The 27,811-nt window shown below is 39.1% G+C and overlaps 1 protein-coding gene across 2 annotated transcripts; it reads left to right on the top strand.

Annotated features, from left to right (window-relative positions):
* Window positions 1-13: 13 nt before the first annotated feature.
* zdhhc9 (zinc finger DHHC-type palmitoyltransferase 9) lies at window positions 14-27,147 on the top strand. 2 transcript variants are annotated; one of them, XR_010165106.1, is made up of 10 exons: window positions 14-817; window positions 8,862-9,022; window positions 15,122-15,280; window positions 17,274-17,411; window positions 17,861-17,909; window positions 18,581-18,683; window positions 22,397-22,500; window positions 22,945-23,044; window positions 23,972-25,892; window positions 25,973-27,147. XR_010165106.1 is itself a non-coding variant. In XM_063875991.1 (9 exons), the coding sequence occupies exons 1-9, from the start codon at window positions 654-656 to the stop codon at window positions 24,143-24,145; spliced, it is 1,152 nt and encodes a 383-aa protein (XP_063732061.1). In that variant the 5' UTR covers window positions 14-653; the 3' UTR covers window positions 24,146-27,147. The 2 variants fall into 2 exon arrangements, 1 of the variants encoding a protein (XP_063732061.1); XM_063875991.1 differs by having other exon boundaries at window positions 23,972-27,147.
* Window positions 27,148-27,811: the final 664 nt, after the last annotated feature.

The raw sequence follows: 27,811 nt of genomic DNA, 5'->3' as shown, positions 1-27,811 counted from the left end.
ACTAAAACCGAGGGCTGGCATCCTGCAGGAGGAAAAAGAATCAAACAGCTTTACATGTTTTCCTCCATACTGGCGGCTATTTCCTAATTGTGAAGGATTTCTATTTATTTTTAATACATGAAGGCATACTGACCACGTCCACCAACAGGGTCACAGTGTAATGTCAGGGAACGCCTTTTATGATTTGTCGAGATGATATGAATGTCACTCGGTCAAGATCCTGATTCAACAGCCCCTGCTGGATTTTCTTGCTCCTTGTTGGAAACATCTGCTGCAAGCATTTGGATTAATTTCTAATTAATGTGTTATTTTTTAATTAATATTGTCCGGTGGGAGGATTGGAATTGTCGGTGCAGCGTAGGAGCCTCAGTGGGGGAATGACATGCTGCAGTAAAGACTGGAAATAAGAATGGATATGAAAACAATGAAGATGTGACTGCGAAAAACGAAAAGAAGATGCTTTTCAATCATCACCTTGTGCTGCAATCTTTAATATTACCCAGAGAGTCGTTTGGGGTATTTTTTCCTGATTGGACTGTGTCACATTGACTGAGCAATATTTGTAAGAGCTATCAGGTTCATATCTGAACCGTTTTACAGTAGAACAGCTGACATTAACCTAAAGAAGGACAGAGATCTGAAGAAAGGGCACCATGTCGGCGGTGATGATCACACGCAAGGTGCGAAAATGGGAGAAGCTCCCGGGGAAAAACACTTTCTGCTGCGACGGCAGGGTGATGATGGCCCGGCAGAAGGGAGTCTTCTACCTGACCCTCTTCCTCATCGTCGGGACCTGCTCCCTCTTCTTCGCCTTTGAGTGAGTTCATTTCCTGCCTCTGATTCCATAGTGAAATCATGCATTATGATTTGCTCCTGAAAGTGCTAATAAGTCATTGTAAGGCTCTTGTGATTCTTCACAAATACACACATTCCCAACAATTCTGTATTGGGCTAGCTGACAGTATGTTCTATATTACCATTTCTATCATTATCCAATTTAAGAGCTTCAGCAATCAGTCCAAAAATGAATTATTGGCCCCTTTTTAATAAGGACCATGAATGAAAAAACGCATGATTTATGCTAGATTTAGCTATTATCTTATTTCCATCAGCAGTCCCTAGGCAGGTACACACAGAACAACCAACAGACATTAAACACATTATTTTTCATGCAACATCATAACATAATCTCTATCAAACTAATAATTTGACATCTATAAGAACACAGCATTAATAACAGCACATTCATCCATTAGCTAACTATAGAATGAAGTTAAATATCTAAATCATGGTGAAAGAAAACTAGTTGTTCAATACCAATAATCGACAAGATAAAGGCAGAAGATTAAATGGATGCTTTATGGATTATAGATTTATCATTTCCAATCATTTTTTGTAAGTTTCTAGCTCTGCAAATATTATTGTTTCAAACGTCTGAAGAAGTCACCTTGGGGGTCAGGGACCTGTGATGGATATTTTTGGTCAGATTTAGTTTAATTTTTTTCTCTATTAATACATTTCCTGGTTCACCCAACTATAGCTATCAAAATAAACAAATATTTTGGTTATCAAATGACAAAGGAAAAGGGACAATCCTCACATTTTTAAAGCTTAAACCAGAAAACTCAAACTTGAAGTCTCATCTCAACAAATTCTGTCCTATGTATTTGACGGACATTAGTTTCAAATGACAATTGGACATTAGTAAACTACAGAAATGTACTTAAAGATGATGAGATCTTAGATTGTTGTTTTCTTGTTCTGTAAGGCCTGACATGCTATGGGAAGAATTTCTGTGTTTGCTAAGATCACTGACACATTGTGGATCCATCTCTGGTTTCTTAGTCCTGGACAGGAAGGAGGTTTATGATTGACCACATACTGAGGTGTTAAATATTTAATAGCTAGTAGCTGCCCAGCTTCTCCTCTGCTTTAAGAAAGGAAAACTGCCTTTTTTGTTGTCTCAGCAGTTCTGTCTCAAACCACTACTCGCACAAACCCAGTGGACTCATTAGTACTGCGAACACATGCTCGTACGCAGCATGAGATTCCAAATCCTGTCAGGCTGCGCAGAGGATTGTTTTTTAAAGTGACGAACATGGGCCTAAATGATCATAAAGCAGTGCTGCTTCTCATTTAGATTGCACTTTCTGTGTATGTCCCACTTGTTTCCTCTTTTCTTTTGTCAGCTCTTAACTGTTATCAACAAATTAAACAGTGATTTAGCTCACATCGTGCTCTTTTCTGTGCTGATTGAGGGCGTTTACATGGAGGCCAAGCGGATTTAAAGTATAGCAGAGAAGAGAGCTCACATAGTGCCAGGCCCTTCCCATCACTTTCTGATCTGCACTTTAATGGCCTCTTGCTTTTCTTCTGAGTCCGGACAGAAGCAGCTGTTGTCCGGTGCAAAAGGAGAGGCAGAGAGAAGATACTTCTCACACCGAACATCCAGAGCCCAGAGGAGGCATTGTGGTGACTAATGGCTGGAGGGTTGTTAGCATGCTATGTTCATATTACAGTCGAACATAATTATCTCTTGTAGGGGGATGGATATTAACACAGATATTGCACCCAGACAACATTGGGGTAATTGTCCAACTGGCCATTACACGGCATGTTGATACTTATCTGATTTAACTCTCTGACGGAGGAATAGCCTTCTGCAAAACGAGCTTTAATGCATTCACAAACTGCACACTTACATCTGTGGTTAGTAGAAGGATTAAAACCTCAAATTGCACTTTTTCTTGGTCTGAATATTGAGAGTGGAATACTCCACTGATTTATCTGCAGATCTTTTTCAAATTCAATAGATTAATAATTAATTGCATAGCCATAACAAAGAATTGTGAAAAAACACCCCTTCTAAATATAATGGTTGGTTTTACAAATTGCTTGTGTTGTCCGTTCAACAGTCTAAAACCAAGAAGCATTCAGTTTAACATCGTTTATGACAAAGACCAGTTTGGCATTTAAAAAAATATCTTCACAAGCATTATCGCGATTGCATTTGGTACATACATACATTCATGCTCCCCTTCAGAATAAATTGTAATCATTTTGAGATGCCATACATTTTCGTATAGTGCCACTATTTAGTTATTGTTAACTACTTTGGTTTATGTCTAATTACCTGCAAATCTAATGACATGTCAATCGGCTCTACTTGTATGTTTAATTGAAATTATGACCCATGACTACACACTCTTAGTAATTTGTTTTGCCAGCAAACAACCAAGCAGATTGTTTCATTCATCTTGTGCTTAGTGAAATAAATACATTTTCAAAAATAGAATCAAATCCAATGTACTCACAGCTCCAGCTAATATGATTTAAAACACCATTCTGTGGCCATAATTAATCAAAAACTCAATCTGAAAAGTCTTGGCATTGATTAAAAAACGGAATATGCACAACACTGAATCCCTATAATCTGATTTGAAAAACTAAGCTTTTTGGTGCATCAGGCAGTTTTTCAGCGTTCTTGAATCATCACATCCTCCTCCTTTGTGGCGTAGTTTCTTTGTTTTGGAGAACTTGTTCCTCACATGCCGGCCTGAGGTTGAGCTATGAGCTGCAACGGGGTATTGATGGGTAAACAGAGAGGGCAGTGTCCTGGTGTCGGCTGGCTCACATCCAACACTAGCCACGCAGACATCTCAATTTTTATCACCAGGCATCAGCACCCTGTGTAGGGAGACTTTTCAGTTCTTTAGTTTGTGCTAAATTGCGGAAATGAGCAGCCCGAATACACAAATGGAAAAAGCCATTAGGAACAACTAAACAAATTACTCAGGGAAGAGCTGGGCCCAGCCTGTTTTCCCCTTTACAGGCGGAATCAATTTAATGGCCCTGTGTGTCCTCACACTGTTGGTTTCTGCCCATTTAATACCAACTGATCTGATTTTGAAATGGGATTTTACATATTTATATTTGCTGTATAAAATGCTTTGATAACAAAGGCTTCCCTGCTATTTGATACTTACTGGTTTGGTTCCCATATGTATGTTTGTGTAAATGTAGTGTGCATGCATGCATGCATATGTGAATTTGCATTGCCACCTATGGAGCTTGGATGAAGGAAAAAGAAACTGGAACACAAGGACAGTGTGTCATCTGTCTGTCCACTGCAGGACGCTTAGCTACGAGGCCAGAGAAGCATATGTGCATGTAATGAGAGTGAACCTTAGTGTGTGTGACTGTGTGTGTGTTTGTGTTGTACTCCATACATGCTTACATATGCCCTATCAGCCTTATAAAATGTCAAGACGTATTGAGTAGTGCAGGGCGGGCGGTTGCAGTCGGAGGAGATCTTGTAACCGAGCCTCCCTCAGCATCCAACCCCACCCTGTCTCCCTGTTAGCCAATCAGAATGCACCCGCCAGGCCTGACTGAATGAGCAATAACATGATTTATGCCCTATTCAGAGTACGTGCAGCATTTACAGTAACAGTGATCTACAGGCTTTGTTCTCTTGGCTGCTATTCTTGCCAACAACCTGTGCCATATAGGGAGGCATACTTCCCTCATGTTGTCTAACCCTGTTTGACTTGAATTAGATGCTCTCTTAAAATATTTTTCTTCAAGAAACGACTAGATCTTTAATCGTGTGGTTAAATCACTAGTATTGCATGATGTCATGTGGCTAAAATGAAATCATCATGTTTGATATCATTCTTCATTTCACTTAGTGAATATTCTATGACGCAACATCAGTAATCCTAGCTTTAATCCTGCTAAAAGGGCTATGACCGTGGCTCTCATGTTTCATCTCTCTCATATGGTATTTAAGGATTGCATAACAAGGATGACTGAGTTAAACTGGACAACAGATGTTGTCCTCTTCATCTTAAGTGTAGTCTCTTCTCATTAACTCAAATCATTTATTGGATCAGGTTTCAAAGGACATGTTTCTGGATTTTCCGCATCTGTTAACATTACATCTGAGTCACAGAGCTAAGCATTGAATTTTATGACAAGAAAACAAACACGTCGCAATATTTCTTAAACCTTGAAGGTTAAAATTGTAACACTAACAACTACTTTAAATGTTTTAATGGATTCCTTGAAGACTTTTAAATCCATTTTGATAGAGTTTTAAGTTGTTTCTCACATGACTGAATTGTACTTTACCTAATACTTAGCCTGTGACCTCCTTGCTGTGATTGCAAAAGGTAAATATACATGTGTTTTAAATAGAAAATGTGAAATATTACAAGTTACAACAATGTATAAGAGTATAACAAGTTGGGTAATGAAGTAGGTTTTTATGTCTGTTTCTGGAAAAGAGGGAGAGGGCAAGTAGAGTTTGTGCTGTTGTTATTTTTCAGCAGTGCCCTAGAAACAAGCAGAGTCACAGTCCACAAATGTTTGTATGACGGGGTTACTGAAGCCCAATGTGCATAATTCATCTGCTGTAAGATTCATAATGATCTCCAGCAGCTTACAACTGTTAAGTATTTATGAAGTAAAGGCGTAAAATGTTCAACAAAGGTAAAATCTCATGAGTCACCGAGGCGTGACGTGTTGAAGTCATCATCTTGGGTTTAGTGGATTTATTGCTTTAAACTCAGCAGTATCCCTGCTTAGAAGCTTCTCATCTTGTCACCCTGAGTTAAGTAGGGAAATCTTTTAGATCAAAGTCTGCAGTAGACTCTCCTTCATGTATCTTATACAAACACAGTGAACTTCACACTTTGATTGCAGAATCAGCAGTACAGTATAACCTATCACTATCTCTTTTGAAACTCTCTTTATCTTTTATATATGTATGTGATTATTTTCAATCATGATCAGTAGATGATATTTAAAGCTAATGGTTCCATTTATTAACCCATAAAAAAAGATTTCTTTATTGAAATAGCCCAGGGTCTAATGGTCATTCTCTTAATGATTTTATTACATTTGTAGGGACCATTGATTAAACAAAATGGTGTATATCATATGGAAGAAACACTTATAACTTTGCGGTGCAGTTTGAAATTCATATCGTCCCAACGTAACAAATTAACAGAACACTTACTGAATTATTGTGGCAGCTGTAGTCCACCAACGTCTGTGTTCTGTGAGGTAAAATAACAGTTTTTGTCAAAGTAATCTGGTGACTTTGAAGAGTTGAAGCATACAAAAAGAGCTTCAGTAAGGAAGGGCAATCTGATAGCAAGGTCAAGCGGTAAACATTTCAAAGTATAGTGAAAACTTTTACTAATTTCAATCGTTATTTATAGGTGGGCCTTTCTTTTAAGTGGTGAAATGTATTTTTGCTGCAGCGCCTGTCAACAAGTCTCTGTTTCCTGTAAGTGTGCCGCTTGCCATCAACTGTAGGTACAACACTGATTATGGATCATATACAACCCCACTTCAAAAACACCAACAATCCCTTTATCACATAAGTAGTGTTTTCCTAGTGTTGCTGGCTGGGGTACTTGAGTAAATGCATTACACCACGCGAGCTAGGTTAATGTTAGCCTCAAAGGAGAAGGCAGATAGAGAGGTAATGTGTAAGTGGCATGTGTGTCACTTGGTGGTCTGATTGATTGCCTCACTGATGAAAACATTTTCCCCACATGGGCTTGATTAAGTCCAGTTTTTTTTTCTTCTGCTGCCTCTGTGGTGACTGATGAATACACAGCAGACACTACAGCGGGGGAAACGGTCACATCCAGGAAGGACTTGGAGAGCTTGATGGGAAGTCGATGATTGAGTGTGCCTTCAATACCTACCAGTCATCATTACGGGAATTACACTTCATCCGCAGACTGCCTCTCCTCCGTTTGAATCCACCGGCTGCTCTATGGTCTCACAAATGTGCCGAACATACTTCACAGGCCGGTCCAGTGGAAACCTTTATTGATTTAATCTTTGCTCCTAGTTTCCATTTGTGTGAGAAAGGGCACTGCAGGGAAACTGCTCAGACCTGTTCAGCTGGTGTTGTGTTTTTGTGTGTGGGTTGTTTCATAATTGCTCAGGTATGCTGACGTACCTGCATGGTGTAGCTCCACGAGCAGGTTGCAGCTAAGCAGGTGGACTTTGTTCTCTGCCATGTTGTGCTTTTCAGGCAGTTGTTGACTTAGCTACATCCTTCCCTTTAGCTCTGTGTATGTGCAGGTAAAATGAATAACATGCAACCTCGACAAAACAATTACAGATGGCACTGGAAGTGATTAAGTTGACCTGTTTGTCTGGGTCCAAAACTCAAATCAATTAAAATGAATTGAAAGTAGCAGATCCTCACTCTGTAGAAGGCAGAACCAGCTTGACTGCTTAATTAATGATCACAAATAGCTGCTCATTTAATTAACTAATTATGGAATGTCTGTATGTACAGCTATAGTGCAGACCATATGTAGTTTGAGAGATACACATATCTTTTCATAACTATTCTTTTATTGGTTCTGTATTTCAGCACATTTTTATCAAAGCATAAAGTTGCTATAACTGATCAAACAAATCCAAACTAAACAATCACTGCGTAATGAAACCATATGTATGCATTAGTGCTACTGTCAAGCTGCTTTTGCTCCCTGAGAGTTATTGATATCTCATACTCATTTATGTAACTGTGTCTGCAGTGTTTTGGCTGATATGTGATACGGATAAATGGCTGCTGTCAGTATTGGATATTGTGTTCCACACAAATGAACCTTGTGCCCCCAAAACCTCACTACTTATACCTGAGGCTTCTTCTTACCAATCTTTCTTCATCTATTAATCTGCTGATTAGCAGTAATCGATTGATCATTTTGTTTGTAAAATGTCAGTTAAAAAGTGATTAGTGGCCAAGGTTCTCTTTAAGGAAATACCCCATTATGGTCAGTTTATTACCATTCAAGAATAATTAAAGCATAGGATTTATTGGATTTCTGCTTGAGAAATAACTTGAACATTCAATCCATTTTCAGAATAGCTGCAGATTTATGTTTTGTCATCAGCTATCGAATAATAGTTTAGCTCAACTTCTGCTGAATATCTTTAATTCAAGAAATAGGTACAGTAGCCTGATGACTTATATGGTCCACAGTAGCATCTTCTATATAATAAAGCAGGGTGTGTGTCATCTGTGTGTGCACCCGCTGTCATGCCTGACATGCAGAACAAAAGTCATGTACAGGATATTGCACAATACCTTGCTCTCCTGTAGAGCAGCATTAGTGTTGCATTATGAATATATGATCTCGTCCACCTGGCAGCGAGATGAGGCCGCACAGTTTAACTATTAATAACTTCATGCCCATAATGCAGCCTCTGCAGCTCACATTTGTTATCGCTCTGAGCAGCAGGAGCTCTGCTGGCTGGAGTCGCAGTGTCCGGGCTAACAGGGTTATGCTAATATTCCGGTGTGTGAAATGGTGTTGTTTATTCATGGCCATGACTTCGGGACAGTCCGGAGAAAGGGTAGCTCTCGTGGTTCATGACCTTGTGCTCACAACACCAGTTCAGAATATGTGTGTTGTCGTGTCATGCCCTCTCTGCACAGGCTGCTTTTATAATGAACTCTACAAGTGTTCTTAAGGTTGTTGTCTGCTGTATTCATGTGTAACTGTGATGCAAAAACAGCAATCATTTTTGTATGAAATTACACAACGAACAATTCAATGTACCTCGCAACTATGATCGTTTTGTCTATCAAATGTTAGAGAAACGTCTGTCACCATTTCCCAAAATCCAAGGGGATTTTTTTTAACCAACAGTCAAAAATGTTGAATAATGTTAAGAATAACACACAAATCTAAAAGAGGTATCAAAAACATTCAGTGGTCTAATAGTATAATATAACAAAGACTCCCCTCCCCTCTTAACCTGTATAAGAAACATTACCTGCTATTTCACTGGATCTTCATCTTCTTTGTTTTTTCCCACAGATGTCCGTACCTGGCAGTCCATCTGTCTCCTACCGTCCCAGTTTTCGCCATCGTGCTCTTCTTCTTCGTCATCGCAATGTTGCTGAGGACGAGCTTCAGTGACCCCGGGGTGCTGCCTCGAGCGCTGCCAGAGGAAGCCACATTCATTGAGATGGAGATAGGTGGGTTACATGTTTTGTGTAATTTCAATGTACTTTTTAGCACTTATTTTCTCTACAACCTGAGCAAGTCTCAATACTCTGCTTAAAAACTTGTTTCCAATCTTTCTCTATAATATAAAACCTTAATTGGTTCATAAACGTGGTCAAAATGTGGATTTTTTGTGATTTGGTTAATAAATGTTTTAAATGTTGAAACCGTATGTTCTGATTGTTCAGCCTTTTTGCATGGGTACATTAAATTACTTTATTTTCTGAAGAAAAATAATAATAATAGCCCCCTCAGTCATTTTATCCTGGTGCCAGGCCTGACACAGAGACACTTATCACTTACACTTGTGCTAGCCGCCATGTTGAAGTTGACCTGTCAGCTCAACACACACACGAATGCACAGCGATCCATGCACAGAAAGCGGTTTGTGTATGCAGGTTCAGCGGTTTGGCACGGAAAACAAATATGTGTGGATCAAAAATACACATGTAAAACTTTTTTCTGTATTTGGATTTTATTTACATGTATGTGAAACGGAACACATTTGTGTGTGCATTGTAAATACAAGTGTGAATGCTTTTGCGGATCATGAAATACAAGTGTGAATCCTTCTGTGTGCATTTGTGTATTATGAGACTGATCTGACCCCATAGTCTTGCTGCAACTGTTTTGGGTCACTCTGGGTTGTTTTCCTTTGAGCAGGCTGCTGTTTTTAGCAACACTCACTGTACACTACCTGCCAAATATCAAACAGCAGACCGACACAGCAAGGACTAGCTGATGAAGCGAGTGATTCCATTTAGTTTTGCATGAAATATGATGATATTGACAATTTGCAATTGATAATGATAATAGAAGAACAGCTCAGTGTCAACTTTCTTCATGCACCTTCAGTACTAATGCTCCGATCCTCTGCAGATTGTTGCCTGGTTTGAACTAGCGTGTGCTCTCGCCTCTTAAAGTGTGATTGCCGTCCAGCTCCTCACCTTGAGTGGCTATTACGCACAATCAGTACTGATAATGCCACAAGGCACAAATCCCTTATCTACGTCCATTCTAATGTTAAGGCAAATGGGTATTAGAGTCCATGATGCCGTTATATCATCACCTATTCTAGGTTGTTATTCTAAATGATGTTGGAGGTAGCTCAAGTGAAAGTATTTTGGAGGCATAAATACTTCAGTATATATGCTAGTTAAGCAATGAGCAGACAGCCTCAGTCCTGTTGGTTTATTCATGTTTGTTATTCTTTATGTTGCTGAAGGTTGGCCGTGCTCCCTGTGGATGTAGAGCTCAGTCTAACACACATTCATTACAAAGGATCCTGTTGGCTCATTACACAAAACAACCGATACGCTGCATCAAATTGACATCGAAGCCTTTGCAAACAAAAAACAAACAAGCCACACAATTCAGTTCATATTTTCTCCCTGGGCTGTCTATACCCTCTTCATATTTGGAGGAATGAGATTTTATTCTGCAATTTTTCTGCAACAGCCCTCCCTCCATCCTCTCCCGCCTCCCTCCGTCCCTCCCTGTCTGCCTGTGTGGCTGTTCAATGTTCAGTCTTCGTCGCTGTTAAAGATTCACTGTGTCCTTCAGCCATCACTCTGCTCTCACTCCATGGGAGAGGCATGGGTGGAGGCTGGCTCATGACAGAGGAGGGCTGTAAAAGCAAGGCTGATGCAGGCGGTCCTCTGAGGATTGTTCAGCTGGCAGCACTTCTCTCATCATGACTGTGACTCATACCACTCGCAGCATGACAATGGATCGCTGGTCATAGCTGCGGCCATGATGACCTGTGCAGCTCCTGCATGTAGCTATATAAGGAGATCCCACTAGGAATTATTTATGTGAAGAAAGCTGCATCTAACGATTACTTTGGGGTGGATGGATAGGTCATAAAGCACAGGCTTTAAACCAAGGAGACCTGAGCGTTTCCCGAGTGATACCACGTCAAAGATTACTTATTTTAACGTATTTTGTTACTTAAGTTGTTGCTTTTACACACCAACATCTTTTTCTAAATATACAAACCTTGTTGCCTTAACTGTTTCTGTACGACAGCAACAATAATGCTTGTATGATATTTGTGAGAAAACACATTGAAAAGAACAAATATAATTGGCATTTGTTATTCCACCTATAGTTTGTCTTTTAAATATATCACTCTAAAAACAAATGCTTTGGCTCGACAAAGAAAATCAATGCAACAATTTGCATTAATGTTTATTGAGTTATGACAACTTTTAATGAAATTGTGTTAAAACAAACAAACTTATTTGAGTTAGGGAAGAAGGCTTTTCCTGAGAGGTGTTTTTAATTACCACTTACTTAATAATTTGTAGCATAATCACAAGTTTTTAAGTTAATTACTCAAAAAATGAAGTTGTTTCACCACATTATTTTAAAGGAATGTTAAGTTGTATGTAATAAATGACCGTCATTGTGAGCACAAGTTTATAATTTGACAACCATTTCTAAATAAAGTTGCTCCAAATATATTTCAATTCACTTTTTTATTTTGAACTGCAGTTGTGTATTTCAACACATGAACAAAAAATAACGCAAATTTAAATTGCCCCACAAATAATAAATAAACAAATTAGCCATATTACCATGGGAAATTAAATGGGACACAGCAAAACAATTCTGCCATAACATCCCAGTTAGAGGCCTTTGCATATTTAAAACCAGTGTCAAAGTTGTAATTTCTTTTAAATAGTTTAACTCTAGTTTTAAAATAATTTTCTAGAACTTCTGTAAATGTTTTGTAAAACTACAGTAAGGAGCTTTCAATGGCCACCAATCTGCAGATCACACGCATCAATTTTACAAAAGATGTAACTAAGATGTTTTCGCTGCCGACAGACATTATTTTAAACAGTATGAATACATTTAAAGCAGAGTGCTTGCTCATTCATCACCTTTTTAACAGTTAAATTCTGGCCAGTTCCAAAGGCAGTATACATATTTTGGAACACATCTAAATACATCTTAAACAATTGTGACCCCTTAAAAACCCAAGTCTCCATGGAGAGAACAGCCAAAGCCAAGTAACATGATGTGGAACTAGTGGAATCTTCTGAAAATACTGTACTTGCACTTTTGTACTGGCTTTCAGTCCATCAAGTTCAAGGAACAGCTTCTGAAACACTTCAAAAGTATATTCAAGCTCCTTGCGATAGCTCAGATTCAGAGCATATATTATGCCTATCAGCAAAGCACAGCACCTTGGGATATCCTTTCCCTCAAAGACGTTGGTTCCCATCTTATGGTCAGATCCTGGGGTGGACTGATCACTGATGATGGAGATATTCATCACTTGTCCATCAAGGTCTGCCTTTTTTGTGTCCTTTTGAAGCAATTTCAATGATAGGTTAGCGTATAAGAGATAATGAATTAGGCGATACTTTTAAAACGGTGTACAGGTTGCCCACCATGACCATGGTAATGTAATGTTTAAGCAACCTATTTTTGCAGAGGTTTCTAATTTACATATTTTGCAAAGACTCATATTGTTTCGATATGGGCCAACTTTACAAGATACCAATCGGCATAGAATGACATAGTATCTTTGCATTTACTGTTGATGCAAAGTCTTAACATCAAGTAAATACACGTATGTCTGGGTGATACTGACAGAATCCCATTACGATACTTTAAGTCCAAGATCTTTTTTAATAACAAGTTATATAACAATTGTAACCTAAATATTTTTACAATACAAATACCGTACCTAACTGGTCTACTGCACGTTTTTCTAGATATAAAAGAAACACTGCATGAAATGAGCTAGAAACACAAAAAAGAAACACTACTTTGTGCCCTCTCACAGAACTATTCACATTTGTATTTGCATAGTATTTCTTCAGCCCATGTCCTCGAACACACAGTCTTAACTGTCGGAACTTGTCCAGGCATGTTAAGTGGGAGTGGACTTAAAATCTTTAACTCAAGGTGTAGAAAAGTTAAGTTAAGTTATCAAGCCAATTGCATTACTTAATACAACTTAAATTTAGTTTTAAGTCAATTAACGCCGAAATCTGAATTTAAATTGCACACAATATTAAGTTGATGTAATTACTAACATTATTACGTCAACGCAACTTATAAATTAATGTTTGCAACGTAAAATGTTTCTTAAACATTTAATTCATATATTTATCTTGCCACCATGCATTTAATCAGGTGGTGGTAAAAGGTCCTCTGAATTATTTTTTAGAGTTTAGGATGGCCATCACACGCTCCCAGAGCGCTAGTTGATATTTTTAAATATATTTTTTTGTTAAATTACCAGTAAACTTGAATATATTTAGGTAGGGGAGCTGTCAAATTCAGTAAAGTGAGACAAAAAACATTTCAACAATATTTAAGTAAAGGCCCCTAATAGCAATCTCCCAAAATAGCCGATTCTGCATCACCTAATATCCAGAATGTGCTGTGATTGAATGTGGCAAATGCTGCTCCTACAGAGAGTGTTTTCTACAGCGTTATGGTATCTGTTTGCTGTTATGAGTGTGGGCGGGCTAACAGAGAACAGCCAGTAGTGAATGCAGGTATGGATCTCATTGTGATGCTAAGGCCGGCATGTTGAAGCAGCCTGTTAGACACAAGTCCCGAGGGGGGGAGTTGCTAATGGGAGGAGAAGCATCCTCTTGGAATATATAATACCACTACCAGACTGAGCTTAGCTACCCGAGGGAGTGGCATCATCCCTCCGTGAGTGATGAATCATTTGTTTATTCTCTGCTGGTTTATCCTGAAAGCCACTAATCCCACAGTCAGTAGATTCATAATGCTGAGCAGTTTGTGCCGTCAGATCAAGTCATTTTCACCATTTTTATGTCTGTAGATAAATTATAGAAGCTTGTGATGTGATAGTTCCACTGATTCATTGATTTTAAAACGGTTCTCTTTACAATATAGATATTTTTTAATTCAAAAATATATCTCTGATCACATTTTTTCCAGATCATTTATTTCCACAAATGCCACATTCCGTTTCTTAATTTACCCCCAGAAAGTCAAGTGAGCACTCCTTTATGCTCTTTTCCATTAACGCCCCATTCACGACTTCTCTATGCAGCGTGGTAATTCAAGATTCAAGATTCAAGAAGCTTTATTTATCCCGAGGGAAATTGAGAGAAATGGAGGATTTCTCTCGAACAGCGTCTCTCCTCAGAGATTTCAGCCTGCAGCTCTCTGGTCATTAGCCAGCCTCTCAGCTCCTGCAGTGCTTCTGAATCAGAAAGATCTAAATTACTCGCCTAAAGATCATTCAATGTTAGGAAGGTGAGTTGATGCCCAAACAGAGCCGGACACTGCGTTACAGTGTTAATAATAAATCATCATATTTTCAGCTCAACAGTGATTAGACCGAAATCCAGAAGCATCAATACTGTATCGAGCCAATTCTGTCGTTCCCTGACACCTTAAAGGTTCAGCTGTTGAGGTTTACAACCTTTTTCTTCTTGTCCTTGTCACTGAAACTCACATTTCTCCCTGCCTGTTCAAGACCTATTCATTTAACGTGAAAATACTCAGAGATTTTAGGTTGTGACTTTTGAGGACATAGTTTTTGTCTGTTGGCAGGATTATGGAAAAACCACTGGCCCTATTTTCATAAAACCCTGCAGTATGGTCAAGCATTGACCAATGAGGAACCAATTTATAATACAAACAAATTATGTTTGACTTGAGGTTACATTGGGACATAAGAAAGTGGTGCTGGCTGCACACATGTTGGGTCTGAAGGATCATAAAAATGAGTTCAACATTCAGAAAATGTAGTTAAACGCCCCCTTGAGTCAGAACAAGATAAACAAACAAAGATATAAATGTTGTTTAAACGCTCTGAGCAATAAAATGCATCACATGTTCTTGTTGTTTCCACATCCATGTTGCTTTAGATGAAAACTAAGGCTGGTGAACACAGAAGCATGACTTCCATCATTAGGACACTGGTACATCTGAAGTGTTGAGCATGTGAATGCACCATTGGCCTTGGCGGACGAGGTCTTTGCTCGCCGAAAGCAATTCCAGATCATTGTGCGATCAAGATTTCCTATACCTGTTTATGAATGTGGTTTTTATTTTTATTTTCACAGAGGCTGCTAATGGGAATGTCCCTGCAGGGCAGCGACCCCCGCCTCGAATCCGCAATGTTCAGATCAATAACCAGATCGTGAAGCTCAAGTACTGCTACACCTGCAAGATCTTCAGACCACCTCGAGCTTCTCACTGCAGCATCTGTGACAACTGCGTCGGTAAGAAAGAAACGTCCCTCTGATCCGCCATCAAAGGCTGTTCAAAGTGAGACGACAGCTCATTGAAATCGGGTTATTTCAGTTTTTCTGAAATAGAAAGGTGAGTTTCTATGGGGAAAAATAGCTTACTGATGTGAGGATTATCACTGAAGCCTTACTCTTAATTACCTCTCTGCATATGTTTGTCAAAATAATGAAAAGATTTGAAATCATAGCTTTTATAAATACATTTTTTGACTAAACAATAGTTTTAGAAAGCTGAATCAAAGTGGATTTTTTTATGGAATGTGCTTTGAATTTTGTGTGTGTGTGTGTGTGTGTGTGTGTGTGTGTGTGTGTGTGTGTGTGTGTGTGTGTGTGTGTGTGTGTGTGTGTGTGTGTGTGTGGCTGTCTCATCTCTCAACTCTGCAGAATAAAAGTGATTTGGCTTCTGTTGAGTGAGGAATGCGTCAAAAGGCAGAGTAGACTCAAAGGCGATATGAGAGGAGACAGTGGAGGCTCAGTGAGGGAAAAAGCGCACAGTCATTGTGAACACTGGTTCATCTGTTTCCACCTGCTGTAGATACACACACACACACACACACACACACACACACACACACACACACACACACACACACACACACACACACACACACACACACACACACACACACACACACAGTCCAAGCATGACACAGCAGCATGCTTCAGTCCCTCTTTAACTGCACTCATATCTTTGCTTCCTAAACCTCACTTTGTTTATAGCGGGTAAAGTCTCGGACAAAACATGCAGCATAATAAAAAACAACCAATCAAATCAAATGTGTTTATACCTGGAGCCTTCTTTTATATTATGAGATGTCTGATGCACAATATACTGTAGTCTGAGTATTTAGGCAGTTGCTTTATATCTGTATGCAGCTCACTGGAATAAAATAACAACTCTGTGGGTAAAGCGCTCGTCTGGCTCCAGACCTCTGAATTGCTGCACACATCACATTTTTGTTCATTCTTAAGTGGACCAAATTACAATTGGTTTCATTATTAAGTGAGTAAAAGGCTTCCAGTTTTATTTTTATGGTTTTGACGTTCATTTGGTGCTTTTTATAACAAGACAAAGAGTCGAGCAGCTCTATAAAGGCTGTACGTTGTGGTGCTTTAAGTTAAATGTAATACATTTCCCTTATGCACTGCTGTCATAGATGGGAACGGCTGTAATTGTACATATTCATTTATTATGATTACATTAGTTATGTAATGAGTGGAATAACGGAGCTAAAGGCTAACTAGATAATATCAGTCAATGTTAGCGACCGTTAGCAATTAGGTGATGCTTCCTGTCCATCAGGAAGATCTGTACATCACAGGGAGGAGGACATAAGAGTGAAAACTAGGCAACACTTTTATTGCCGTTAGGCCTTATGTACTTCTCCTTGGAGATTGTGCGACCCATTTACGAACGTAACATTGTGTAAGAACAGAATTTCGGTGTGCAGAGTGGGACTGACAGACAAAATTCTCCCTATAACAATCACATTAGCATCAAATTGAAGTTTAACATGTCATTTTAAAGTAAAAAAGTTTAATAATCTATATTTTGAGTTTACCAAATAAGTATGTAAGCACAGACAGACAGCTCTGAAACTACTTCTCTGTAAATATTACTTATCCTTCATTTTTAAATCTACAAGTTGCTTCAAGTCTTGTGTTCCTGCCTCTATGTCTACTGTATATTGTTGTGAAACTCCATCCTTGTGTCCGTTTGACCCTGTCCTGCTCTCATCTGGCTCCCCTCCAAATAACAGAAGAGGAGAGGCCAAGAGGAAGTCATCCCTATATTTAGACTGCAGGTTTACAGAAGCTGATGCACAAAGCTTTCTCTCACTGAAATACTGGTGTATTTTTAACACTCGATTGATTTCCAAAAGTATCTGTTTCCTCACAAAGTTATTTTTGCAGCTCCTGTACAATTTACCTATTCAAACAGAGAGCTCTTTGCTTTTTTTGACAGACCGTTTTGATCACCACTGTCCATGGGTAGGCAACTGTGTTGGCAAGAGGAACTACCGATACTTCTACATGTTCACCCTGTCGCTCTCCCTGCTCACCATTTACATCTTCACCTTCGACATCGTCCACGTGGTGATGCGTGAGTATACTGTCAGTCATTTGTGCAATAAGAAGAAACACAATGTAGAGTATGAATAGAAAGAACGTGGTAAAACAGGAAGGACAACCTGTGACACAAAGTCATTAACAGCTTCCCGAATGTTTGTAGACTCGTGCTGCAACTATGACCTAGTTCAGACCTGGCTTTTCCTGTAGCGCGACATGACACGCAACAGCAAGTGACAACCTGACATGATTCCTCTTTCAGCACCTTCCTCCTGCTTCCTTGTTCTACCCAACATCGGCAGCGAGGCGACAGAGAGACGAGGAAACGGTGTTTCTAGTCAGCATCATTAACTCTGAGTCTGTCATCTTAACACTGGAGTAATAGTGTTCTTCACTAGAGGAAACAAATGAATAAGGAAACACTAGGACTTTTTGAAAACGTTTTTTTTCCCCTAACTTCTCTCTGTGTTGCTCTGTTCACAGGTTCAGTGGATAATGGCTTTTTGAACACTTTGAAGGAAACGCCTGGGACATATCCTTTTAGGCTCTGGCCACAGTGTACTTCACAAAAACAGCTGCTGTGTGGGCGATGTTTGTCCGATTTCCTAGAAAAGGAAATGGAAAGACATCAAGATTCTTTCAAATATCACATCCTGACTATTACCGCTTCCTAAACCCTGATCAGTGAGAATCACATAATGGGTTAACAACCATTACAGGACATTGCAGGCCTGTAAAGTTTGAATGTTGTTTTGTGGCCTTTTCAAAACCAAAAACCCAGCAGCAAAAATGCTAGCACAGATTAAAAAATGTTTTCTAGTTCTACGTAAGCTCCAACTTTTAGCATGACCATCTATTGGTGAATAGCCACAGTAGTATCCTAGTGTGGAAGCTGTTCCTCGAATGCTATTAGAGTTTAAGCTAACATTAGTAAGTGTCCTGCTCTTATTGTATTTTAAGTAACCCCAGATTATCCTGTATGGTAAAGATAGCATACAGGATATGAGCTTAATTCCAGCTGGTTATTTCTGTCTTTTTAAAACGTAAAAACTTTCTGCCTTTGAGCCTTTAAAAAAAAAGCCACTATCATTATTCATGTTGCGTAATTGTCTGCTGTTCTGCCGTCACCTGACGTCCGCTGTTTAATCAGGGACCACGTGTCGGGCAGGAAACATCTGTTGCTTTTTCTTAACCGGACCCCACTGTGCTGGAGGTGTTGGTGTGTTTCTTCACCCTGTGGTCGGTGGTGGGACTGACGGGCTTCCACACCTACCTGATCTCCCTCAACCAGACCACCAATGAGGATGTAAGTGTTTAATAACTTGCTGTCTCGTCTACAGTCTGTTGGCTGAATCAACCCTGAAGAGGCACATGCTGGACTTTGCATCTACATTGTTTTATCCTGTCTGTATGCAAAATATCATGGAGCTAAGATGATAAGATAAGATGTACCTTTATTAGTCCCCGTTGGGAAATTTCAAGCGTTTACAGCATCAACTCATTCTTTGGTTAGTTTTTTTTGTTCAGTTATTATTATCGATAGTGAATGTGCTATATTTAGCTACACTTGTGAGATACTTGTACTTGAATATTTCCATTTTATGCAACTTTAAATTTCTTTAATATGTCTCGAAGGAAAACATATTTATTTTTTACTGCACAACATTTATCCGACACCTTAAGTTACTTTTCAGATTACAGATTTTTTCCCCTTTCTCTTCAGTGAAAGGACTGCAGATGGAAATAAGCTATTAGTTTAAATCTGGCATAAGTCTTCTCTTAAGACATTAATGTCATTGTATGTATGGTACTTGTTAAATTAAGAAAGTATAATAATAATACTTTTAGTTATAATAGGAAGGTGTTAGAAACTTAGAAAACTCTCCATGTCTCAAACTTCACAGCATTGGGTCCTTAAAATATGACAGAATCAGGCCTGCAAGAAAGGTCCTTAAATTTGATGTTTAAGAAAATGTATTAAACAACAACAACAGCTTTATATAAAGAGATGCAATACATTTACATTTTCAAAACATTGGGCTAGAAGCACCAAATGATTTGAGGTTGATTTTGCACTTTTACATAAATCAGATACCTTTCTGACTCGGCCAAGAAGAATGAAGTTGCCTGTTGTAGATAACAAATAACTAAGATCCTGCCCGTTGTTAAAAAGTGGGTCATCTTAGTTGCCAGCGTTGTTTTTATCTTCCCAAACAGTCATTATTGTACCATAAACTTCATGTTAGAGCAAAGCCCTTCCCCGCTCATCAATCACAGGTGTGGTAAAAATAGTGCAGGTATCTTTGGTCTTCAAAGTGAGATTAAAGTTATTTTTATAAAAGTCATTCTGAAAATAAAGTACAGATTTAAGAATACATGAGTAAATGTTGTGATCAGGCAGTCTGGCTCCACGTGGCTGGAAAGACAAACATACATCACAGACTTATTAAAATACTGCAGAGCTGTTTCCTTGACAACCTTACCGTTGCCATTAACACCACCAAGGGGAATAGTGCCAGAAATCTGTGGGTTGTTAAACAAGGCTTTTATTGTAAAATACAGTAAAGCAAATATAGAAATATTACAGAAAACAGAGATGTGAAAAACAAAATCACGCCCAAAACAACAATAAACCGCAGCTAAAGGGAGACGCTGCGGTGAATAGTGAGAAATGAAACTAACAGATATCACCATGAAATGTTTTTCTTTTGCATTATTTATTATTTTTCTAACTAACATACATTTCCAAAACAGAAGTCTATCCATTTGATTAATACAGGTTGAAACCTTTGTATTGTTTGGTTAACATGTTATAGCCAAAGTTTTGTACAGAAGGGGATTTGGATATTTCCATGTATAACTATTGAAAAGTAAAGAATATGCTCTACAGCCATAAAATATATAAATATATATATTTATTTATAGAATGAAACTTTATTTAAATCAGGCAACGAAAAGCATGAGAAATGTTTTTGTTTGTATTTAAAAGGAATTATGTCTTATTTCTGTCCAGCTCAGCCATACTAAATGTGGGCGGTAAAGCAGGAACACTTTTATTTCTGCTCACAGTTTCAGCCATATGACAAATTATCTGTTGAAAGCTTGGACTCCTGTCTGCTCACGAGCTGATATCGACTTGTGATCTAAAAATATGCATGAAAACAGACAAACAAAATAGAACAAGACTAATATATTTAGAGATGCTTGTGAGGCTAAATTAGGAAAAAGAGTATTGATTGCTTGACTCATACTGAGTCACCACACACACACACACACACACACACACACACACACACACACACACACACACACACACACACACACACACACACACACACACACACACATATTCAGGCAGGAAATAAGTGGTGATGATGCAGGTGGCTGAATCCTCAGAGGGAGTCATTGATGTTGTTGTGAGTGTAACAGTGTGTATATGTTATCTGAGGCTTTGTTAGTGACTGCAGATCTGACGAGAAGCAGAGCGCAGCGATGGTGGTGGGAGCTTCTAGATGGCTGAAAGCAAGAAAGTGCTCTCATACTTTGTTGTAATGATTAATTTATTATCCCCTCTCTCTCTCTCCTGTGTGCGAGCTGGCCTCATTTTTTCATTTAATCAGTAATGAAGCTCTGCAATGAGCACCTACAGTCCAGTGTGGTGTAGTTTTGAGCCAAGAGTTGAAACAATAGCTTCGTTATCTGTGATTGGCCTAATAATAGATGCACCGATCGCTGCAGGGTTGGGCGTGATGCCAGAGATCCTGCTGTGGCAGAGAAGGGGAGGAGAGGGGGAGGAGAGGGAGATGGAAAGGGAGGAGGGAGGGCGAGCAAGTGAAGACACCTTGAGTGCTGCTCCGATCTCTCCCATAGGATGACACATGCTCTGTCCAGTGTGTCTCAAACACACACACACACACACACACACACACACACACACACACACACACACACACACACACACACACACACACACACACACACACACAGATAGTACACGTAGGCGATGCAGTACTGAAGTAGCCCATGGGCAGACTGTTGACCTACATCTGCTGCAACAAAAAAAAAAGAAGCTTTTTATTTTTTCTCTGACTCGCTGGAGGGCCATTCGGTACAAACTCATGCTGTGCAGCCAAAGTTTGTTCTGTTTAGGGGTCAATTATTTATGACATCGTACTTTTTGGGTCAGTAAAATTACAATCTAAATTGTATCCTTAGTAACTTTAACACCTTAATCGATCTAGCACTTAAGAAATGATGCTGAAATATTTATTATGAACGTTTTTTATTCATTTTTTTGATAGTATATCAAAAATATATAACATATACATTAAAAAAAACTATATGTCATAAAATGAGACAATTAAAAATTAGAAATATAAGTCCATAAGATATGTATAAATACAAAATCTGATAAAAAGCATGCAGAAGAGGTGACAGTGTATTCTTAACCCTGAGTAATGTCTGAAGGTGCTCCTTCCAACCACCTTCCCTAACAAGGTGGGCACTCTGTATGGGACTTTGAGAGTCTTGAGTGTCCAAAAATACCCAAAATGTCTGGATGTATTTTGTATATATAAAAGGATGCACAGTACCTGTAGAATATTTCCATTTTATGTAAATGTGTAGCCCCAAAAGGCATAAATGATTTGAATATTTAAATCACTTTGTGCATCATATGATTATAAAAGAAGCCTCTACAGAATATGCAAACGTACAGTACATCGGGAATGCCTTTATATCTTCACAGGGGAAATCCTTTATATTAATCCTCAGATTCTTGAATGAATTATTAAAGTGGTTGTAATCATGCTGTGCTTGTTCGCACCCGTTGGCGCATAGAGTCACCGTTAAAACCAGGAATCATTAAAGTTCCTTTTTAGTAGGTCAGAGACAAGCCTGTGGGAATAACATCTAAAAAAGGAAGTATGCTTTTGAATAAGATATAAGCGCAGGGAAAATCAGGGATGTGGTTTGGGAAGATTTTGCTCTACAGTGTTTCTTTTTTTTGTGTTTTCCCAGATTAAAGGATCCTGGTCGGGGAAGAACCGAGTCCAGAACCCGTACAGCCACAAGAACTGCTTCAAGAACTGCTTTGAGGTTCTCTGCGGGCCGACATACCCGAGGTCAGAATAAAACATGAAACAAACAGAACCCAACATCTTTCGTGATTAACGTATTGTCTAGATGCCTATATATATTTCACTATGTTCCAGCAGTATCAATGAGATCTCTTCAAAGGCTTCATATGCACAGCAACAGTGTAGTTCTAGTTAAAAACAATAAAAATACTGCAAGAAGAAACAGTACAAATAAATGAGTGCAAGAAAATGGTTCAAGTAATGCAGCAGAAGTTAAATATATGCAGGTAAAATAGAAGAAGGTGAGCTAAAAATAGAATGTAAAATGAGATGCTGTACGCTGTTCTTATTTTAATACTAGATACATATGTGAGATGCGACAGATGAGTGTGTGTGATAGATTAGACGGTAGATGTGTCCCTCTGCTGCTCCTCATCCTGCTTGGTAATGAGCAGCATGCCGTTAGTGACTGATGGTCTCGCTCTGCAGCGTCTTGGACAGAAGAGGAGTGATGCAGGAGGGTTCGCCTGTTTCTGCTGCGTCTGCTGTACCCCCCTCATCCAGCAGCAACCCAGTGTCACAAACCACGGTCAGCACACACACGCACACACACCCATACTGTATACCCTCCCCCTTCACACACTTCACTGGCTCTAAAGTGAAACGAGGCTGCAAAGCATGGGATAGTGAATACAGAGCAGACATACAACAGACCAAACCAATTAAAGAGCATGTTGCAGAAAGTGTGTGTGTGTGTGTGTGTGTGTGTGTGTGTGTGTGTGTGTGTGTGTGTGTGTGTGTGTGTGTGTGTGTGTGTGTGTGTGTGTGTGTGTGTAATGCTTTTTTCCTATCAAACTGACATAGGTAATCCATCTAGAGACGCACTGATATAGAACCATGTTGTGTCTCTTTTAAATAGTCTATTATTTATCTATTTGTTATTGTTGTTATGTTATATTTTCTGCTAATAAATAGGCTACGTCATTAGTCGTGTTTACATCGGGGGAAGACATACTCACATCTTTTACTTAAGTACTAATACCATGGTGTAAAAGTAATCTGTAACAATAAGAAAATGTGTACTAGCATCAACATGTACAGAATTACCCAAATGAAAAGCTTAAAATGCTTTTGTTGTAGAATGGCCCATTAAAGAATAATGTACAGTATATTACACTATTGTATTGTGTTCATCCCTTTCCTGTTGCAGCAAGTAAAGGTAGAGCTTTGATTGGCGTCTTGTGTCTGATAATTAATTTGTTGTATAGAGTTATCTTGGAAATTATTTCCTTAGATTTAATGAATTCACTGAGCAATATGTTGCGTTTTAACCATACACTGAAAGCAGCAGAAAGGCTGAACTGAGTTCACCTTAATATCGGTTTATTTGTTGAAAGATATCAATGAAATACCAAAAACAGTTTAGCCAGTTAGAGCTATGCCCGTCGCTCGCTGTTTGTATGTAATTACTTCTGCCTGCTGCGGCTCAGTTCCTCATCAGTTTCTCTGCCTGCAGAAAACCACTGCTCCTCTCATCCCCAACGAACACACACCTGATGATGCCAAACCGAGCATCGCCGACTCCGCAGAGAAGAACTCCTCCCCCAGAGAGGAAACTCCGATGGCCCCACCCCTGGCTTCACCCGAGCCTGATGCAGAAGTAGCCGTCGCCAAGGACCCGGTCCATTAGCTGCATGAGGGGGCGGCTCTGATCGCAGCCGGGATCCTGGCTGGTCAGGAACTGAAACATTAACTATCTACGCGTGATGACTGTGCGGATGACTCAGTTATCCTCGGACGCCCGCCCCACATTCCTCCAGGAGAGCAGAGTATCTGCAGTAGCTCCTCCTCTCCTCCCCCTCTCCTCACCCGCAGATTGACAGTGCAGGAGGGGGATTGATTTAAGGTAAAGTCAGCAGCTTCCTCTGTCTCCTGCACACTGCATGGAAAAGACACGCAGGGGGAGAAGCTGCAGGAAGAACTGCAGAGAGAAATAAGAAATTCTCCAAGCGACATCCCAGAGGGTCACCTGTGGAATTATCAATACTGCTTCTTTTCTTTATTTAAAATATTGCGTAATGACATTTATTGTGAGAGGCCAGTTCAAATATATTCCTTGCAAGTGTCTGGCAAAGACGATATTACTTCTGGACATGTATAAAACTCCATGTATCTGTTGTGTGCACATTACATGCCCTATGCAAACATACAGAGGCTGGACGTGCAGCTTTTCCATGAGAAGGGTTAACAGCAGGAAGTATGTCCAGGCAGCGGGAAGACGAGCCGATCCTTAGCTGACAAATTAAAGGCTCCTTCCAGGCAAGTCAACTCTACCTTGTTTAATGATATTGCTGCTTTCAGTACTGTTATTACTTACATGCATTACTTTTTTTTAAGAGATCGAGACCAACGCCTGTCCTTCCATTTTTATATATCCAGGATGTAGTGTGACATCGGTGCTCTGAAGTTGCTTCACGTAAAGTCTTTTATCCAGGAGACGCTCAGTCCCACTGTGTGTGAGAGGAAAGGTCTGACTTCTGATGATAGTAGACACTAGTAGTAACAGTGCCTTATCATAACCATTGCACCAACGAGTGCAACTGAAGTCGACCAACAGAGAAGATCCATTCATGCCACTGATGCAGTGTCAAATGAGATGCCAATGTTTATTCTACAATATGTTCAGTGGTTCCCAACCTGGAGGGTGCAAGATCTAAACATCTAAGGAGCCATACAGTGAGGAATTAGTGGGATTAAGGAATAATTTGACAATTTTGGAAGAAGTTTTTCCTGTGGAGTTAGATAAAATAATTGATATCACTACCACGTATGTACAGTAAATATGAAGCTACAGCAAGTAGACAGTTAGCTTAGCTTAGCAACAAGAATGGAAACAAATGGAAACATCTAGCTTGACTGTTCAAAGGTGGAATATGAAATTTAACACCCACTTTGACTGACTTTGTCCTCGCTATGACAATTTTCGCACACAAGTGATGACAGTTTGAAAAGGCATGGATATAAATAGATTTTCTGTTTTTCCCTGGAAAACGACAAGAAAAAAATCCTAGAAGGAAGATCTATGCTATGAGGCCAAAAAGGTTTGGAACCACTGAATTTGACATTGTGAAGCTAAGACTAAGTGAAGCCATTGTTGAATTGTACATATTTCTTCAAGGTAAAGATGTCAGCTGATTGGAGAGGAGGCGAGTTTAAAGCAAGGTTGTTTTATTAGCATTTAAGTGCAGCTGGTGTTAATCCCGCTGCCTTTGAGCCCCCCTCCTCCTGCTGATCTTCCTCCGAGTTATCTCTCTTCCTGTTACTACATATTTAACACTTCTCCTTCTCCTCGCCTCCCGCTGTGACAGAGCGCCCGAGGCCGAGCTCGCCTCCACTGCAGCCGTCTGTGGCCGCATCATTAAGCATAAAAAGCCGAGGTAAAGGCGTCCGTTCTTTTCACACTTCTGTGTATTTCAGACTTTAAAATGGCTACAGAGTTTGTTTGTTTTGGTCACAGATTGCTCGAGGGGACAGCATCCACACCCAGGAAAGAGGAAGAGTTATTCTTAGTGTTTAAATGATGTTAGCTGATAGCGAGGGTTTGTAATAGGTATTGTGTTGTATGCAAGACAGAGCTAGTGTTTGTGAAATATATCCGTGTAGAAGTTCTAGTTTGTCAACAGCATTGTATCAGAAATCTGCCTGAGATTATTTATTATTGAGACTCTAGGCACAATTTCTCCTTAAGATCTCAAAAATCTGCCAAACAAAGTGTGGAATCGTTTGGTTATTTATATTGTACCATGATCATGGAGCATTTTAGGGTATGAGACACTTTGGATGATAACAGATTAATCTTGGCAAATATTCTTGAGTAATCTGTGGATGAGTTTCTTGATAACCGGCTAACCTTTTGTCTACATAATGTCCCCAAAAAGTTGACAAGATTTTCTTTTGGCCAACCAACCATTCAAAAACCCTTAGAAAATCAATTAACTTTCAAATATCTGAAAATATCTATATTTAAAAAGCTGGAACTTGCACAATTTCAGCAAAACATATTTGCAATCCATTTCCTGTTGATAAATTGACAATAGTTGTAGCTGTACATTAATCTCTACATTTAGAAGAAAAGAGGAGAGATAAGAGACTCACCCCCGCTGGAAGAAGCTGTAAAGTGTGTGCCAGTATTGTTTCTGTGAAGTATAAAAAAAAAAGTGTAACTGCTGAGCATTCGTTTGGAAAACGTTTTAATAAGAAGGTTTGATATTAGTTTTTAAAGCTGAATTTAGCGGCTGTTCTTTCTTTGTGGAAAGTATTTGAAGACAGTTTGGTGCACTTGATTGATTTGCGTTGCTGTCACCGAGAAGCAAGAATGTATGTGATTGATGTTCGATGAAAGAAGAGACAGGAGGTTTTAAAAGGGACGGATGAAGGATGATTTTTTTAGCTCGTGCTGAGCTCTTGTACGTATGGTTCTTGTGTTGAAATGCCATGACGGTCAGATCTGAATGCTCTGATCCCTCTATTACATGATGTATACAGAAACAGTAATATACCATTGATGATACTCTTTATTTATGTTCACTTTGTTCAGTATCAGCACTGTGACTATATGTGTTTCATTCAATTTTACTTCACTTCTTTTTACATGATCAATGTGTCTGGTAAATAAACAATATTGTCTTATTATTTGTCTTTAAAAAGGATGTTTTTTTTTATGGGAGCTTTATACAGAGTTCTAGAGGGGCCAATACACTGCAAATTAAGAAAACATTTCGAGCAAACGCAACAACAGAACATGTTGACAGGAGACACTGAGCGGAGTTCACAATTGTACACTGACCTTTTTGATTATTATTAGACTGCTAAATGATTTGAAGAGGAAAAACACAGTTAATTGTAAAACCAGCAAAGTAAACAAAGGAGTATAATTGATTCAGGCAGGAGGGGAGGGTGTGGGAGAGATGTTAGCCTTTGCAGACCATTTACATGCACAAAAACCAACAGACAGACTATAGGAAAGGGAAGACCCAAAAAACATAACAGGGCCCCTTTAAACAAGTAAAACTAGAATTTTTTTGCATGACTTATAAAATCATCACTTAGATTCATTTGTTTTATATTTAATCAGTGAAGTAATGGATACCCAGCCTTTGATTGCAGAAGGGGTTGGTATGCGTTTGACTTTTTTTGTTATTAGTTTGACTAAACCATTAATTTCTCTGTGAAAGAAGAATCCCTTAAAAACAATTTCCATTAACTTTGGAAATCAGGTTGAAAATGCGGTTAGTTTTTTCAGGTTTAGTGTTATTCCCAAGTTTCAGAAGTATTTTGAAATGCAGTATTAGTAATT

The sequence above is a fragment of the Eleginops maclovinus genome, chromosome 23 (assembly GCF_036324505.1).
Source record: "Eleginops maclovinus isolate JMC-PN-2008 ecotype Puerto Natales chromosome 23, JC_Emac_rtc_rv5, whole genome shotgun sequence".
Lineage (NCBI taxonomy): Eukaryota > Metazoa > Chordata > Actinopteri > Perciformes > Eleginopidae > Eleginops > Eleginops maclovinus.
The sequence above is the reverse complement of the archived record's forward strand: the minus strand, read 5'-3'. Positions and strand labels throughout refer to the sequence as shown.

What these genes read in the sequence shown, in the direction of transcription:
- zdhhc9 (XM_063875991.1), top strand. Translation starts at nt 654, where the DNA reads ATGTCGGCGGTGATGATCACACGCAAGGTGCGAAAATGGGAGAAGCTC. An exon ending in ATTCATTGAGATGGAGATAG is followed by an intron (nt 9,023 to 15,121) that starts GTGGGTTACATG and finishes TTATTTTCACAG; the next exon opens with AGGCTGCTAATGGGAATGTC. An exon ending in TGCGGGCCGACATACCCGAG is followed by an intron (nt 22,501 to 22,944) that starts GTCAGAATAAAA and finishes CTCGCTCTGCAG; the next exon opens with CGTCTTGGACAGAAGAGGAG.